Genomic DNA, 15,081 nt, shown 5'->3' with positions numbered 1-15,081 from the left:
TTGTATAAGGGTCTTTGATAACAAAAGAAGAAAGAACATCCTGAATAGGTGCTTTATCTATCTCTACATCCGCAAGATCTGATTGGTCAAACACAATCTTCCGCTTGATTAACCCATTCCATGCCAACTTACAAATTTTTCCTAAAACACCTCCAACTTTAGTGGAATGCTTAACTAAACCAGACTCTATGTAATGACCCAAGCCTTCTACATAAAGATCAGTAAGTGATATAAAGTGAAGCTCTTTTTCTTCGTTATTCAAAAGCTTTTTGTAGATGACAAAACAAATAAAAATGCATTTTGCAGGAACGTAGCATGAAAGTGATACATCTTGGTTGCATTCCAGAAAGGCCAAAGCTTCTTCACTTTTATCTTGACAAATTTGCTTGCAAAGATCAATCTGATAATTTTTACTTAATCCCAAAACCTCAACAACAAATGGACGACGAAAATCTAATTCAATTTCCAAAAAATGACGTTGTCTTGAGGTGAACAGTTTTTTAGCAAGAGGTATCCATTCTCCCTTCATTAGACCAAGCAAGAGTTGAAGGGGGTTCTGCTTTTCCAACGGGTCAAGGTTTTTAAATTTGCCTGCCTCCCAATCTGTATCAGCCTCATCCAAGCCATCAAATACAATGAATACTAAATCACAATTAAGTAAATTAAAAATTTCGTTTTTCCTATACCCTAGATCCCTAATCTTTGTGATGTCCCTGGAGAGCAGAGCATTTGTCAACAAGAAATCTACCAAAGTCACATCCTTCATGAAATTTATCCGTTTGACAAGAATGTAAAACACCCAAGTGGCTTTGGGTACATTATGCAGTTCTCCGGCAATTGCTTTAATAGTCATAACTTTGGAAAGTGTGGTTTTTCCTATTCCTGGCTGCCCAATGAGAGCAACTGCATTACTATTATCTTCATCTTCGGCGAATTCTTTTGCTGCTGAGAATACTTGTTCACAAGTGACATCGTTGCCTTCCTCCAAGCTGATCTTTGCGTAATCATCATGTCTGTTGTAATGTCCGTCTTCATCTGTGTGTTCTGCTAGTTTACGCTTTTCCTTCTCATCGATTGTTCGTGTAATTTTATCAGTTATCTCCAGAGGTAATATTTTTATTTTATTTATTATTTTTTTCTGTTTTTCTTGTTTAGTTAATGTAGGAATGTTGTGGATTCTACAAACTCTTTGCGCTGAAGTCAACAGTAATTTTCTAATATCTTCAGTTACACCTGAACAAATCAAGTAAAAAAAATACTTACTGAGATTTTATGTACGAACAGGATGTAGCGGGCAGCAGTGCTATGGTTATTTCTCGACTTGCTTCCCTCTGAGCCTGTACAGCTCAGTTGGTAGAGCGACACTCCCAGTATGACTGAGTTCGTGAGTTCGAACCTCACGACAAGCTAGTTGTTTTCTAGCCTGCTCTGCATGAAATTCCTGGTTAGGCCGACTAATTTTGTTCAGCCTTTTCGGAGGCATTATGAGTATACTAACCTGTCAGAATAACAGCAAAGCATTATAAATAACTTTTATGCTGCCTTTAGAGCCTGATATCTTTGTTTGGATAATGTAATTGTTTTATTTATCAGTTGTTTAAAAGCAAAATAATGTTTTGTTTCTATTTTTTGATACTAACAAACTTACTTATTTGTTAACTTTAAACAAATGCCAAACACTTACAGTTGGTAGGAATGGGTTGGTCTGAGTCAGCAGATTTGCTTGATGTAGTTGCAATGTAATTATTGTGGATTATTTGCTGCTCTATGTTGGTGATGGTTTGATTCCCGACATTTGAATCGTTTATATTGGTGTCTTGTAGTGAAATATCTGAAGGATTAAATAAATTGGATATATGCAAATAATGGAAGTTGTGACAAACACTGACTCCAGTGCTTCTCAAACTGTTTGCTTCAAAGAGATTTTCATAACTACGTTAAAATCAGAACCGAAATTTTTGATTATTCCACATTAAACCATTATATATTTATAACTATGTTAAAATCAGTAAAGATTTAATTGAAAAGAGTTACATATGAATAGTTTTTACACCTTTCTACAACCCATAATAATCATTAGGTTAAAAAATAGACTGTTTAATATATTTAGAAGCATTAACTCCTATGTATTTTTATAACTGTTTTAGCTTTGTAGTCAGTACAGTTATTTTATACACTACTTACTCATGGTATTAACAGGATTGTAAGTTTTGTCAGTATTTATGATACCCCTTCCGGCCTGCTGGGCAGAGTCTGCATAAAACATTAAACTTACTGAGAACTATTGTCAGTTGGGTGAGTAGTAACACTTTATTTCATGTTTTCAACAGGTTCCTTTTATTGAATTTAATAGTGTTGCACCAAAAAATCGTTTTTTTAAAACTTGAAACTACAACTACTAAACATTTTTAGAAAAAAGCAAATTGCATTATGAAAAATACATCTAAAATAAAAAATATTCGCCTTCATTTAACAAAAAGTGAAATTACTTTGACCTTTATAAAAAAAATATGCCAGCTACTTAGCAACAACAATTACCTCCTGCTTGCATTGTGACTTGCGCGGGATTGGAATGCACATTTTGATGCGGTGGGTCTGCTAAACAACAACATGATCACAGTTAAGTTTTTATGTGAGTGCAGAGTCCAACTCCAGCAAAACAAACTGACTCGCTGAGTGTATTGTGCGACCAACAATAATTGGAAATAAGATAAACAGTTGCATGAAACCTTCATCTTTACTACTGGCCTACATACTGAAATATGTAATGCGATGCAGCACATCTAGTTGTTGTGTATTTGTTACATTGTTACATAAACATTACGTAATGATAATGCAATAATTTCTCAATCTTACAAAAACTTAAACATTTAGAAATGCTGAGTGACCTCAGGTTGGGAAGCACTGGTTTAGACCATTGTTTGTCAAGCGTTCACAACAAAAGTGCCATTTCTTCGTCAAGCTAACGCCTATTCTGAGCAACCTAAATGACTATATTACTAATAAACAAAAATTGGTTTGTAACAAAACCCTGCATACCGATATAATTTAAACCTGTGTTTTACACAGTTACACGTTTACTGCATTCTGTCTATTAAGTAGTTATACCTATATCAACTGCATATATCTGCTAAATTAGTTAATCTTAAAGATTTACCAGAAAATGATTAAACCAACCTTCTTGTTCCATTCTTTCCACCTCACAAAAATCAAAAGACTGATGTCGATCTTGGTGGTGAGGATGTCGATAAGTTTTGACAGAGTATGTGGTCTGGAAAACAAAAAGTATTCTATGTGAAAAACAAAACTTTGTGGCTATGGCAACTCAACTAATCAACTTTCAATATTTATTTGTTTCAAATGGTCATAACATATTATCATTTTTTGCTTGGATTTTGCAAAAAATTAAACTAATAAGGCCAGTGACAAATAGTATAGAGCAGTGGTTTTCAACCTAGGTCAGCAGTTCTCGAGGGGCTCGCGAAACGGTTTACAAGGGACTGCAAAGAAAAAGCTAAGTTAATAATACTTTTACTTGATGCTAAACATAAAATGGAAAACGCTCTTTTATATCAACATATAAAAGGTTGTAACTCTGTGGAATTAAAAACCATAAAAGGAAAAAGAACGACAAAGCCACTCTTTTCCGGCACTATGCTGTTGAACACATGTCTAAACTTAAACCCGCTATTTCGGAGTGTTTTGAAAGTATATTTTTAGAATAGCCGCCAATGAAGTAACTGGATATTAGCACAACTAAATGAATAGAAATAACTAATGCCACCTTAAACATACAAAAAAGTATTTTTTTCTATTTTTTTTGGTTATACGATACTGGCATTTTTTTTTAATTTCTTTCAAATGTTTATGACATTGCCAAAAATTATAAAATGACAGCATTCCACGCCACAACGGTAAAAAAGCTGATCTATAGTTCAAAAGACAGCTTCAAAACATAACGAACCAGATGAATAAAAAGTCATTCGCGTGAATCGTGACATTTTTCCAAATTGCGTAGTTAAAATAGTCAAAAAGTATGTCAAAATGAACTCAAGTCTAGTTTGTCAGATAGGCGGCGGGCCGGTTCCGGACCCAGGGCTGTAGATTGCCGACCCCTGTTCTATATCAACCATATACAGTTTGCACATATAGCGGTAAGAAAGAGATGGCCGAAATGGCACGATCTCCCATTAAGCTATGAGTTTAAAAGCGAGTGTCAAAGATAATAAAGAATCAGCATCTAAACTCACTGAGATTCCGGGTTTTTCCGATTCTTCCTCGTCTTGTGATTGGTCGCTTTCATCGCTGTTATTCTTGACCCTTCCTGCGTCAATTAACTAAAGCTTTAGTGTCGGGATAAAATACTATTATACATTACTCCTTGGTGAAAATTATTGGCACAACTTTGAAAGATGCAAATTAATGTGTTTGATAACATTCCTAGGGATTTTGTGACAAATTCATTTGACCGGCCTAGTTAAGGTAAAATAGGTTGTACTTGTTGGGAATTTAATTATTAACAAATTTACCTTTTTCTTTTTGGTTGCTCTCCTTTGCTCTGGCAGCCTTGGCTCGTTTCTTGGAACTTGTTCTCGGGCGATTGCTTGGTGGGGAACCCCCCTTTTTCTTGCTCCTTGTATCCGGATGTTGACTGGTGGAGGGATTATCATCGGAGCCACAAGAGGAAATATCTTCTTTAAATGTGGATCCTGGTCATTAGTACAAGAGTTTAAATACAACACTGATTTTAACAACTTAAGCAATAAACAAATGAAAATGTGTTCAAAAACGTTGGAGCATTATGCCTCGAAGCTGCAGTCAGACAAAGAATGAATGAAGACATATAGAAGTAGCTAGCATTTTTTGAACGCTTTCAAGAAAATTTTAAGATAATGGCTGCAGGTTGTAGTTGGGAGAAAATGATTATCAAAGCCGCTTGGTAACAAACTTTTTTCCACATGTTTGAAAATTATTGAGTTACATTCTCTACCGGAATTAGTCTTTCTTTCTCTTCTAGCCTTCTTTACTCCGTCAGTTTTGCCAGATTTCTGGGTTCTTGGTCGTTTTCTTGGAGTTGATTTCCTCATTTTTTTGCTCCTTACATCCAGCTGTTTAATATAGGAGAAATTACTATCATGGAGGTGGGATATTTTGAGGAGCTTGGTTCTGAATACACAAACTAAACATTTAAGCATTTGTTTCTTAACCTACGTGGTAAAAAATAATATAAAATTGGATTGTCACTTAATTCGGTTGGGTTGCAAACTGCATTTTCACATGGTTAAGATTGAACGAGATTGGTTCCGAGCAGGTTATCTGTAAAATCTTAGAAAATTGAGATATCTTTTCAAAAAAAGTTATTCTATATTCTCTCAAAGGATTTTATTAGTCAATGTCCATATACTTCTAATGTTGATGAAAGACACACACAAACATATGTGTTTAATAACATCTGTGATCTAGCCCCTCGGAAGTTGCTTTATGACCAACGATTAAGGCTTCCGTATCAATAGTACACCAAAAAGCCATCGCAGACTCGCCGGAGCGAGTCGAGTGGCTCCAGTCGAGCCTGCATAGCTCAGTTGGTAGAGCGACGGTCCCGGCTTGACTGGAGGTCGTGAGTTCGAACCTCACTGCAGGCCAGTTGTTTTTCTGGCTTGCTCTGCTTGCATCATAGATCGACAGATTCGACGAGTCTGTGATGGCTTTTCGGTGTACTTCTAATGTTGTTTTCCGTTTCGGTGCTTTAGCAGGCAAAAGTGGATGTGGCCTGAGTTACGTGTTATTAGTTGGGCATGGTGCACTTTTACAAGATGGTTGCCTGTGGGGCTTGACAAATAAGTTGAATTAACTGTAAATAGTGTCTGAAGGTTTAACTTAAGGATATACACAATATTAACTGATCGCTTAAGTGTGTGTTAAATTTTTCTATATTTTTTTATTCTATTAATAAATCCACTTTAATTCCATATATTTTGTGTTAATTTTTTTCCCCCATACGTTATTTTTTTCAAAAAACACAAAATTTTGTTTTGCCCCCTAAAGAAAAGGTATACCTAACAGTTGTAAAAATTTGATGTTCCAATTCTGTTTTTTTTCCTTGTCAAAAGTGAGCCACAAAAAAATTGACTGAAATAAAAAAAATTAATAATTCAGACAAAAACAAAACAACAAAAAAAAAATTTTTGTCGGGCCACATAATTCAGTGAAAATTTAAGGCATCTCTATAATAAAATCTTAGAAAACAGATGAAATTTCAATGCAGTAATTCCATCATGTTTGCAGATTTTATTAGACAATACACTGTTAACTATAAACCATTTCATCCAAATGGGTTTATTAAAACTGGTAAAACCGAGTTATCTTTAGTCATAACACCAAAATATTACAGATTATTCAGTAAAAAATACCAGTAAATTGGGGATTGGGACAGCACATTCAGTCTAGGAACTCTGTGTTTGTTTAATGACTAAAACATTTCAAGTTAAACAAGGCTTTTCCAACCTGGGTTCCATATGAAGGTTTGAACACATATAAGTTAAAGGTTCACAATATTATTTGGGTTAGCGTTTGTGTTTGGCTGGGCCAAGTATTATTATTAAACTAATTCTTCCATAATTATTTATTGTTGCAATTTCAAATTTGACCACTCGTGTCAGTGCTGTACCTTGGCGTTGGTCAAGAATCCTACCAGTTATGAAATCAAAGCACAAAATTTGAGTTAGGATGCAAGTATTGACCCACCCGCACACTAAACCAAATAATGTTTGTTGTGGTAGGATTCTAAACCAGCGCCCGGTACCTTTCTTTAAAGTAAAATAAATTGAAAAGATGCTGGACCAGTAACCAATATATTAAATATCTTAGGCAGGTCATATACCATTAAAATAAATGTTATGTTAACCATTTAATTTAATTGTTGTTATTGTTATGAGAAAAACAAATTATAGAGCTTAAATTAACTACTAACTATTAGGCTTAACAAAGCACTAACCTTTGAGTAACGAGAGTTCACTTCATTTCAATAAAATGAATCACACATTGCCTTAGTTATATGTATATTAAAGGCCTTGTTTGTCCAACTTCTTAGCACATAATCTTAGATCCGCACATTAGTTGAAAACGATATGCTATCCAGCAATAACACTTGTTTTTAAAAAAAATTGAATCCTACCACATTTTCGTCTGAGGGTTTATATTCCTAACGTTATTTGGGTTAAGGTACGAGTTAGCGTTTGGGCTCGGTGTGGTCAAGTAATAATATTATTATCCAATATAGTTTTGACAAATATCTGCCAATAATCCAACGCCCAAATAGGAAACCAAACGAATTGGCAAAAAGAGGAACTAAGTTGTCACGAAGAACAAAGACTAGTAAGAAAAAAGATTCTGGCAGATAACTTTACCGCCAAAATAAACGGCGCTCTTTCACTATTGTACGTAAAAATTACCACTGCATTAAGATCGGTCTATAATATCAAAGAATATATTTGGTCTATATTACTTTGTAAATTAAAAAAAATAAAATTAAAAAATATTACTACCAAAGTCTCTATAGAAATCACAAGTTGCGCAGCTAACTCGCTCTTAGTTATAGCGACATGGACGCCATCTTGTTTCCCAAATTACAATAGACGCTTATGGCAGAAAAGCAAAAAATCACAATTTATTAACGATTTTGCCGAATAAAAAACATTTGGATGAGTGGCAATAATTAATACTAGTCAAACTAAACATTTTAGATCAGAATAAATAAAATTTTCTTAAAAATGGCCGAAATATACTCGATATTAGCGTGTCATGTCAGGATCATACTTTGTCGTCCACAATACTTTAGTTAACTATGCAAACAAAAATATCAGTAACTAATGAAAAGTGTAATGAAAATAAAGAAAATGTTTGATTGTTACTATTGGTTGAACAAGCATTTAAATTTTAAAGTAACTTTCCCACTTTACAGCCTGCATTAAGGAGACGTAATACGTTAAAAAACCACTGTTGTCCATTGGAATAGACTCTTAATTATTGGTTTGTTAATGGATAAGAGCTTTGTGTATGTTGAAAGCAAACTTTTATTTCCCATCTTTTTACAGCGGGATTGTGAAATCAATGGATTTACAACTTGATATTAGGGTGATAGAAACAATATTTTTTATATAAAATTTGTCTAAAATGAAACAATTTTAAAAACTGAATTTATGGACGAAATAGGTCTGAAGGTTAATCACACAGTGTCTTCTGTTCCTGGTCAATCTTTGTAGCATATTTTTCTGTCTAACAAGACTTTTAGTTATTGGCATATTAACTTTGCCCTTTGAAGTTTAAACTGAGTGGAACTTGCACAGCACAACACTTTTGTACAAGGGTGTGGCTAAAGCAAGTATCAAGTAATGGAACAAATAGACCCTATCACTAGGAAACATTTTCTCAACTGAGGTCTGAGGGCAATGTTAGTTTCTCCTACACCAAGCTGAAGTTTCAATTTTGTGGGTTTACTTTGCCAGCTATGCTTGTTGTCAACAAAGTCTATTGCAACTGACTTTATCCCACACCACTTCTGTATCATTTGGTTTCCCCTTTTTCAGTATGTTTGTGTTGCGTTTTGTTTTTATTATTTGTGAAAGAATGAAGTTTATAATAAAACAAACTAAAAAAAATGTTTTTTTTTTATTTCCAAGCACATAGTTACAATTCTTAACAGTCTTTGGTAAATGTTTTTATATTGGCAAGTTTTAATCTTTAAGTAAATAAACAAATTATTATAAATAACAACAAAATCACAATAATTGCAAGCATTTGTTATAATTTCACATAAACACATAATTCTATTAAAAATAGCTCATTTTCAAGAATGTAAACAAACACCAATATTCAAACTAAAATCAACGAAGTTTATCTTTCACATTTACAGTGTAGCTTAAAAACAAAGTTGAAAATTTTTTTGATAAATTATAATTTTTTTTTTAAATCCATTGGATGCAGTGAAGATATCTTGCAATTCTTATAGGAGAGAGTCCAGGAACAGGAGGATTTCAATTATTCTGTTAAAAACAGGGATATATCACCTGTAAGACAAAATGCTAGGTTTCATTTTGAACATATTCAGATATTTAGATATCTCTTTATAAGAAAACTACAAAAAAATTGGCTATTTTAATTTTTAGATGATTGATCTTCTAACTCATTTAAATAAATTTCTTAGCCGGATAAATAGACAAAAAAGTACCTATTGGCTATTTGCCTGGCACACTCGAGCAAGCATACACTAATTTGTAATTATATTTCGATTTACCTACTTAGTAATCCGGGTAAATAGCTTCTTACCTAACAAAAGGTCTAAACCTGTATAGTTGCTACCTTTTCTTTCGAACGCTAATCTAACCAAATTAATGCGATATAACACACAAATGTAACATATTTTAACTTAATTCGGTGCATTATACATATACGTTTGTATATTGGGTCGTCACAATTTACAAAATTGCCCAAAAAAGTTAAAAACGACGATTTTCTATTTTGCTCCAATAAGCGCCCATTATAAATTGAGGCAATTTGGGAAACATTTGAGCGCGTGTAGTGGATTCTTTGGAACTCTGTGACCCCGTCAACTCTGTCCATTCTATGAACAATTTCCTAAGTCGTGTTTTGTGTCGCGTTTTCTAACGAATTAGTAATTACTCACATCTGTCCGATGTAGGCTATATAAGAAATGTTGTAAATCGCTAATTTAGCAGTCTCACTGTTCACTTAGCTGGGGTCAGATCGCTACGTACCGTACACGGAGGTAATGTATTGTATGTATCGCAAGTACCTGTGTAAGTACTGTTTGTCGTTTGTTTGTTTATGTGCAATAAACATTCTTTCATTGTGCTTAAAACCCACAAATTGGTGACCCCGACGTGATATTGAACACGCATATACCTTCTGACTAACTAATATTCTAAAATAATTATAATTAACCTATTGTTTTGAATTACATCTATTTTTAACCTACGTTTTTGTACCTATTTTTAGTCTTATTTGCCGTGTGCTATTCTTAAATTCATTATGTCGAAGAATAACTTTTCCGATTTGTTTTCATAGGTTTCAAGCAAATTTAAAGCTTGCAACGTCAAAACTTCAACGCGTATAGCTGCCATGCTATGTAATATAAGGAAAGGTAATGTTTTTCCGAAACCTAAGGGAATTAAATCGAACTTTTCCATTTCTAAGCTACGTCATACGAAAATAGGCTCTTTTTCTAAACCTATTTCTCCTTTCTCTAAAAAGAAATTTACAGAAAATGATGTTCTAATGCCATCGATTACAGTTGTTCCACCGATTGCACTGCCATTCTCGTCTACTGATTCAGTTTTGCAACCTGCAGCTGCTCCTTCAGCTGAGCAGCAGATGGACAACGATTTACCGCATTCAACTTTCGAAGCCGCTCCATCGTCGTTTTGCAACACGGCAAAACCTTTAAATGTTCCGGTAAAATCTTTGCAGCCTGTTGCAACAACGCCTAGCAGCGAACTTTCATCTGCAGAAGCGACGCCTCGTCAACAACGCGAGCTTATTCGATCTGCTTTATTCGACACAACTTTGACGTCAGGCAACTCTACGTCAATTTCTATTCTAAAGGTACTCGAAACCTATCCTTACACCTATGCTTATTTATAATCTTATCAGACAGGATTTCTTGTCGATCGATTGATGATTTTAAGTATCTCTATGACTGGTATCGTCCGCCGGACCTAACAGCTTGCAAGCAAATCTTGCGCATCTGTTGCGACAGAAGCCGCACCTTCTTACGACGTTTACACCTGATGATAACCTAGTAAGCTTCCATAACTTTACTTTACCTTATTTATCTACGGCCTCTTACTATCCTAACCTTGACTATTCTAACTTCGTTTCCCATTATTCTCAGTCTCTTGCTAGTTTTTATGATAGACGTTTTGTTAACGTTTTTGGGTAATTTTTAGCGCCTATGGCTTAAGGTTATCGCTAACGCAGGGATGGGCCTTGCATATTCAAATTAAATTTCACTAATAGGCTCACGTAGGATGGAAGCTATAGTTTATTCGTAATTTTTGTGCGCGCTGTGCATTGTCAGTTATTGATATCTGCCTCGTTTATAATTTTACGCACCACGCCTGTTTTTCTCTCTAAGCCGCCGCCATTGTAAGTATGTTGTTGCTAAATTATGTGCTCGTTTTAATGTTGTCATATCGGTCGAACAATGCAGATTTTAAACCGCCTTTGAGCTAAACTAAATTTACGGCATAGCTGTTTAGTCATTTGCAAAATTACGTCTCTTTTTGTTTAGTTAAAGGTGAAACTTTACGTAAGAGAATATTCTTCTCTCGTAAACTAATCTCTAAGCCTATAAACAGATAAATTTATCTCTCACACTTACAGAAGTTGTGCCTTCTAAAGTGCCATTTCCGTTTGCAGCTAACCTGCAGTCTGGTCCTATATGGTTTACGGTGTTTGATCAGAGATATCACACCTAAAATACCTGACCGTTTTGTTTGTATTCCGGGCAAAGTTCCCGATGTTTTCAAGGCCACGTGATGCCTTTTTACCTTACTGACGGCTGAGGTACCGTCACATGTCCATTTGGGTTACAAGCTTGCATAGTGTAACTTTTTAGTTTAACCTTTACGCCAAGGTTAAAATGTCTGTCATTTAGGGATTACTTTACAAATGGACAAGGCGTTAATTTTGTTTTCGAGTTTCAGAGATTAGCACCTTTTACTTCCTTGATTTCGGTATTCTAGAACGATAGATTCTAGGCATTTGACTGACGGTTTATGTCTTTCCACATTAAAATTACAATTTTTACGGCTCTATTTCTGCATTGTAGGCTGAACATTTCTTACATTCGCATGTTGTTAATCGCCGGTGTAAGTATTTTTACACAGATCGTTCAGCAACAAAGTACCAGCTCGATTACGGAGGGATTCTCGAACACTATAAGGAGCAGTTCAATTTCAGCTCTTTGACCACCAACGCGCTTTGTACGAAGCGAGCTTTTCATCGCCGGACAACAGTCATCTACGCCTTGACGGTCCGGCACCGTTCCTGACTTGTGCTACAAGGAGCCGGCCGACAAGGAGGACACCTTTATCCAATAAACAATGTTTGACATGCAGGAGGAACACCACGAAGATGAAGTTTCTCCAGACCTCTTGTCTTAAAGGCAGGGAGAGTGAATTGTAGTGGATTCTTTGGAACTCTGTGACCCCGTCAACTCTGTCCATTCTATGAACAGCCTGCCGGCTGAATCGCTCATGCTGTCACTTTAATTTCCCGTCGCGTATTGTAAATTTGTTGGTCGTATGGCCGATTTCCTAAGTCGTGTTTTGTGTCGCGTTTTCTAACGAATTAGTAATTACTCACATCTGTCCAAAGTAGGCTATATAAGAAATGTTGTAAATCGTTAATTTAGCAGTCTCACTGTTCACTTAGCTGGGGTCAGATCGCTACGTACCGTACACGGAGGTAATTTATTGTATGTATCGTAAGTACCTGTGTAAGTACTGTTTGTCGTTTGTTTGTTTATGTGCAATAAACATTCTTTCATTGTGCTTAAAACCCACACGCGCATGAATCTGAGTTGCACAACTTGTATAATTTCTATGGACTTTGAATTTAATTGATGCAACAGAGGAAAGCGAACGTAAGGTTTGTAGGGCGAAACCTTTCCAAAAAACATAAAAATTTTTCCAAAAGCCTGGCACACTCGAGCAAGCATACACTAATTTGTAATTATATTTCGATTTACCTACTTAGTAATCCGGGTAAATAGCTTCTTACCTAACAAAATGTCTAAACCTGTATAGTTGCTACCTTTTCGTTCGAACGCTAATCTAACCAAATTAATGCGATATAACACACAAATGTAACATATTTTAACTTAATTCGGTGCATTATACATATACGTTTGTATATTGGGTCGTCACAATTTACAAAATTGCCAAAAAAAGTTAAAAACGACGATTTTCTATTTTGCTCCCATAAGCGCCCATTATAAATTAAGGCGATTTGGGAAACATTTGAGCGCGCATGAATCTGAGTTGCACAACTTGTATAATTTCTATGGACTTTGAATTTAATTGATGCAACAGAGGAAAGAGAACTTAAGGTTTGTAGGGCGAAACCTTTCCAAAAAACATAAAATTGCGGGATTTGAAGCAAGGGAAATCCCCTTAAAATGTGGTCGGAGCTCGTCTATTTGGGAAATACCCTAATCTGGGTAAAGTTGTCGAACCTCATTTGGTAGATTTTCTGCTTCAACAACTAACGTTTAATTTTATTACTTTAGTACGAATTAACTTTGAGTTTTCAATTAAAAAAAAAACTACAAATGTTTAGCAAAATACCTCATAAAAGTTTATTCAAGGTTGCCGGCGATAACATCACTGAAGAAATCCAACGCACGCACAGCAAAATAAAAAGGCCCACAAAGTGATGAAATATGGAATTAATCGAGATAAATAAAATAAAAGTCGAACGGGAAAAAATAATAAGCTTGAAACCACCAGCTGAATGTGCAGCAAAGCTGAGATTAGCAAGATTTTTATGTTAGTTTCGAATTTTCTTAATATCAACTAAGTAACTAAGTAAGCGTGACGTTTTAGATTAAACCGATTATTAGGCCCACTGTGCAATAAATAAGAAATGCTCGATAATGTCGGATCGAGGACGATACCCGATAACAAGAGATAGTATCGGTACAAGGCCGCAGTCAAATTAATGTCGGAATTTAGAAGTTTTGTGATCCAACTCAGCGTTTTCTATGTTTGAAAAAAACGTTGTCAGAAAATAGTGTAAAGAACCGAAAACAACTGAACTTATCAACATCAACGCAAATTCCTAATAACCTGGCCAACATATCCACGTTTATAATTAAATACTTTCTGTTTGAGTTTTGAGGGAAAAAATTCTATCGGCATCCTACAAACATGCCCTGGCTAAATATTGAAGAAATACTTTTAAGGCTCTTTTTGAAAAGTTGTTTTTTCCTTTTAACATCGTTGCCGTTTTAACTATAGAGATTAATGTAGCAAAAATTACACGAATACAAACGAAAAAGCTTGCAGAGTTTGTTTATCTGAACTTCTGCATTGTAGCGCCAAGTAATAACGTTGAATATGATGAATTACCCAAATATATTTGCTTTGCTTTCTTGTTGGTTTAACTGCTGTTGTTGTTAAAATGAAGAATCTGAAAAGCAAAATTGCAATAAACGTTCAAAATAGGAAACATATATTTATGCATTGCTTGGCTTTGTTTTATTACAGCTTATTCTAAATAAGATGTTTTTGCCTTTGACAAACTTTTGACAAACGAAAATCGTAAACCTTTATGCCGGTTAATTCGCGCTATTCGCGGTTTACAATAAAATGTTGAAAATTAATATTTGTTGAATGAAAAAGTAATGCTATTGATAAATGTTACACTTTTCTTTCGAAAACTTTCAATAATGACCATTGCTTAGGTATTTCTACAAAATAGAACCTGCATGCGAGTATTATGTTTCCTAAACTTTTACTTCTGACACCAACGATGGAAACTTGTTACATTTCGTTTTGAACTTACAACTATGTTTTACAAAGATACAAAGTACGAACAGTAAGGTGTAAGTCAGTCATAGCAACCAGCGATGTCAAACATGCGACCCTTGGCACCATTTCGTGGGACCCGAGGTGACTTTTTTAAACAAGAAAAGGAGAAAAAAATAAATTGCTTTCCACCTTCTCTGCAAATCAAGCTGTAGAAGTCTTAGGTTTGTACATCGAAATTAATTTTCCAACACACCAATATTCACATTTGTGTATTTGTTTCTACCAACAGAAAATACATGTGGCCATTTATATTTCATTTTTTTGCGCCAGCGACGCATTCTACGTTTAGAGATTTAAAAATTGGTGTATTTTCTGGTTTTCGAGACTATTTTCATGTTTTCAAAGCAATAAAATATCCTATTTTTTGGGAGCTTTCGACGCAAATTATATAGAAGTCGTCTCTATTTGCAACGATTATTTTTTAATCGTAGCATTTTTGCGCTTGAAAATAACATTTAGGCGGGCGTTT

At 34.9% G+C, this 15,081-nt stretch overlaps 1 protein-coding gene across 1 annotated transcript in view; it reads right to left on the bottom strand.

The window, feature by feature from the left end:
• Positions 1–4,190: 4,190 nt before the first annotated feature.
• Positions 4,191–15,081, bottom strand: part of LOC146170418 (uncharacterized) — a 131,051-nt gene continuing 120,160 nt past the window's right edge. The window contains exon 5 of the mRNA XM_083388697.1: positions 4,191–4,324. Coding sequence (XP_083244823.1) covers positions 4,191–4,324 — 134 coding nt within the window. The remainder of the gene's footprint in view (positions 4,325–15,081) is intronic.

Source organism: Ascidiella aspersa, chromosome 1 (assembly GCF_963924565.1).
Source record: "Ascidiella aspersa chromosome 1, kaAscAspe10.2, whole genome shotgun sequence".
Lineage (NCBI taxonomy): Eukaryota > Metazoa > Chordata > Ascidiacea > Phlebobranchia > Ascidiidae > Ascidiella > Ascidiella aspersa.
Note: the sequence above shows the minus strand (reverse complement) of the source record. Positions and strands in the feature narration are given on the sequence as shown.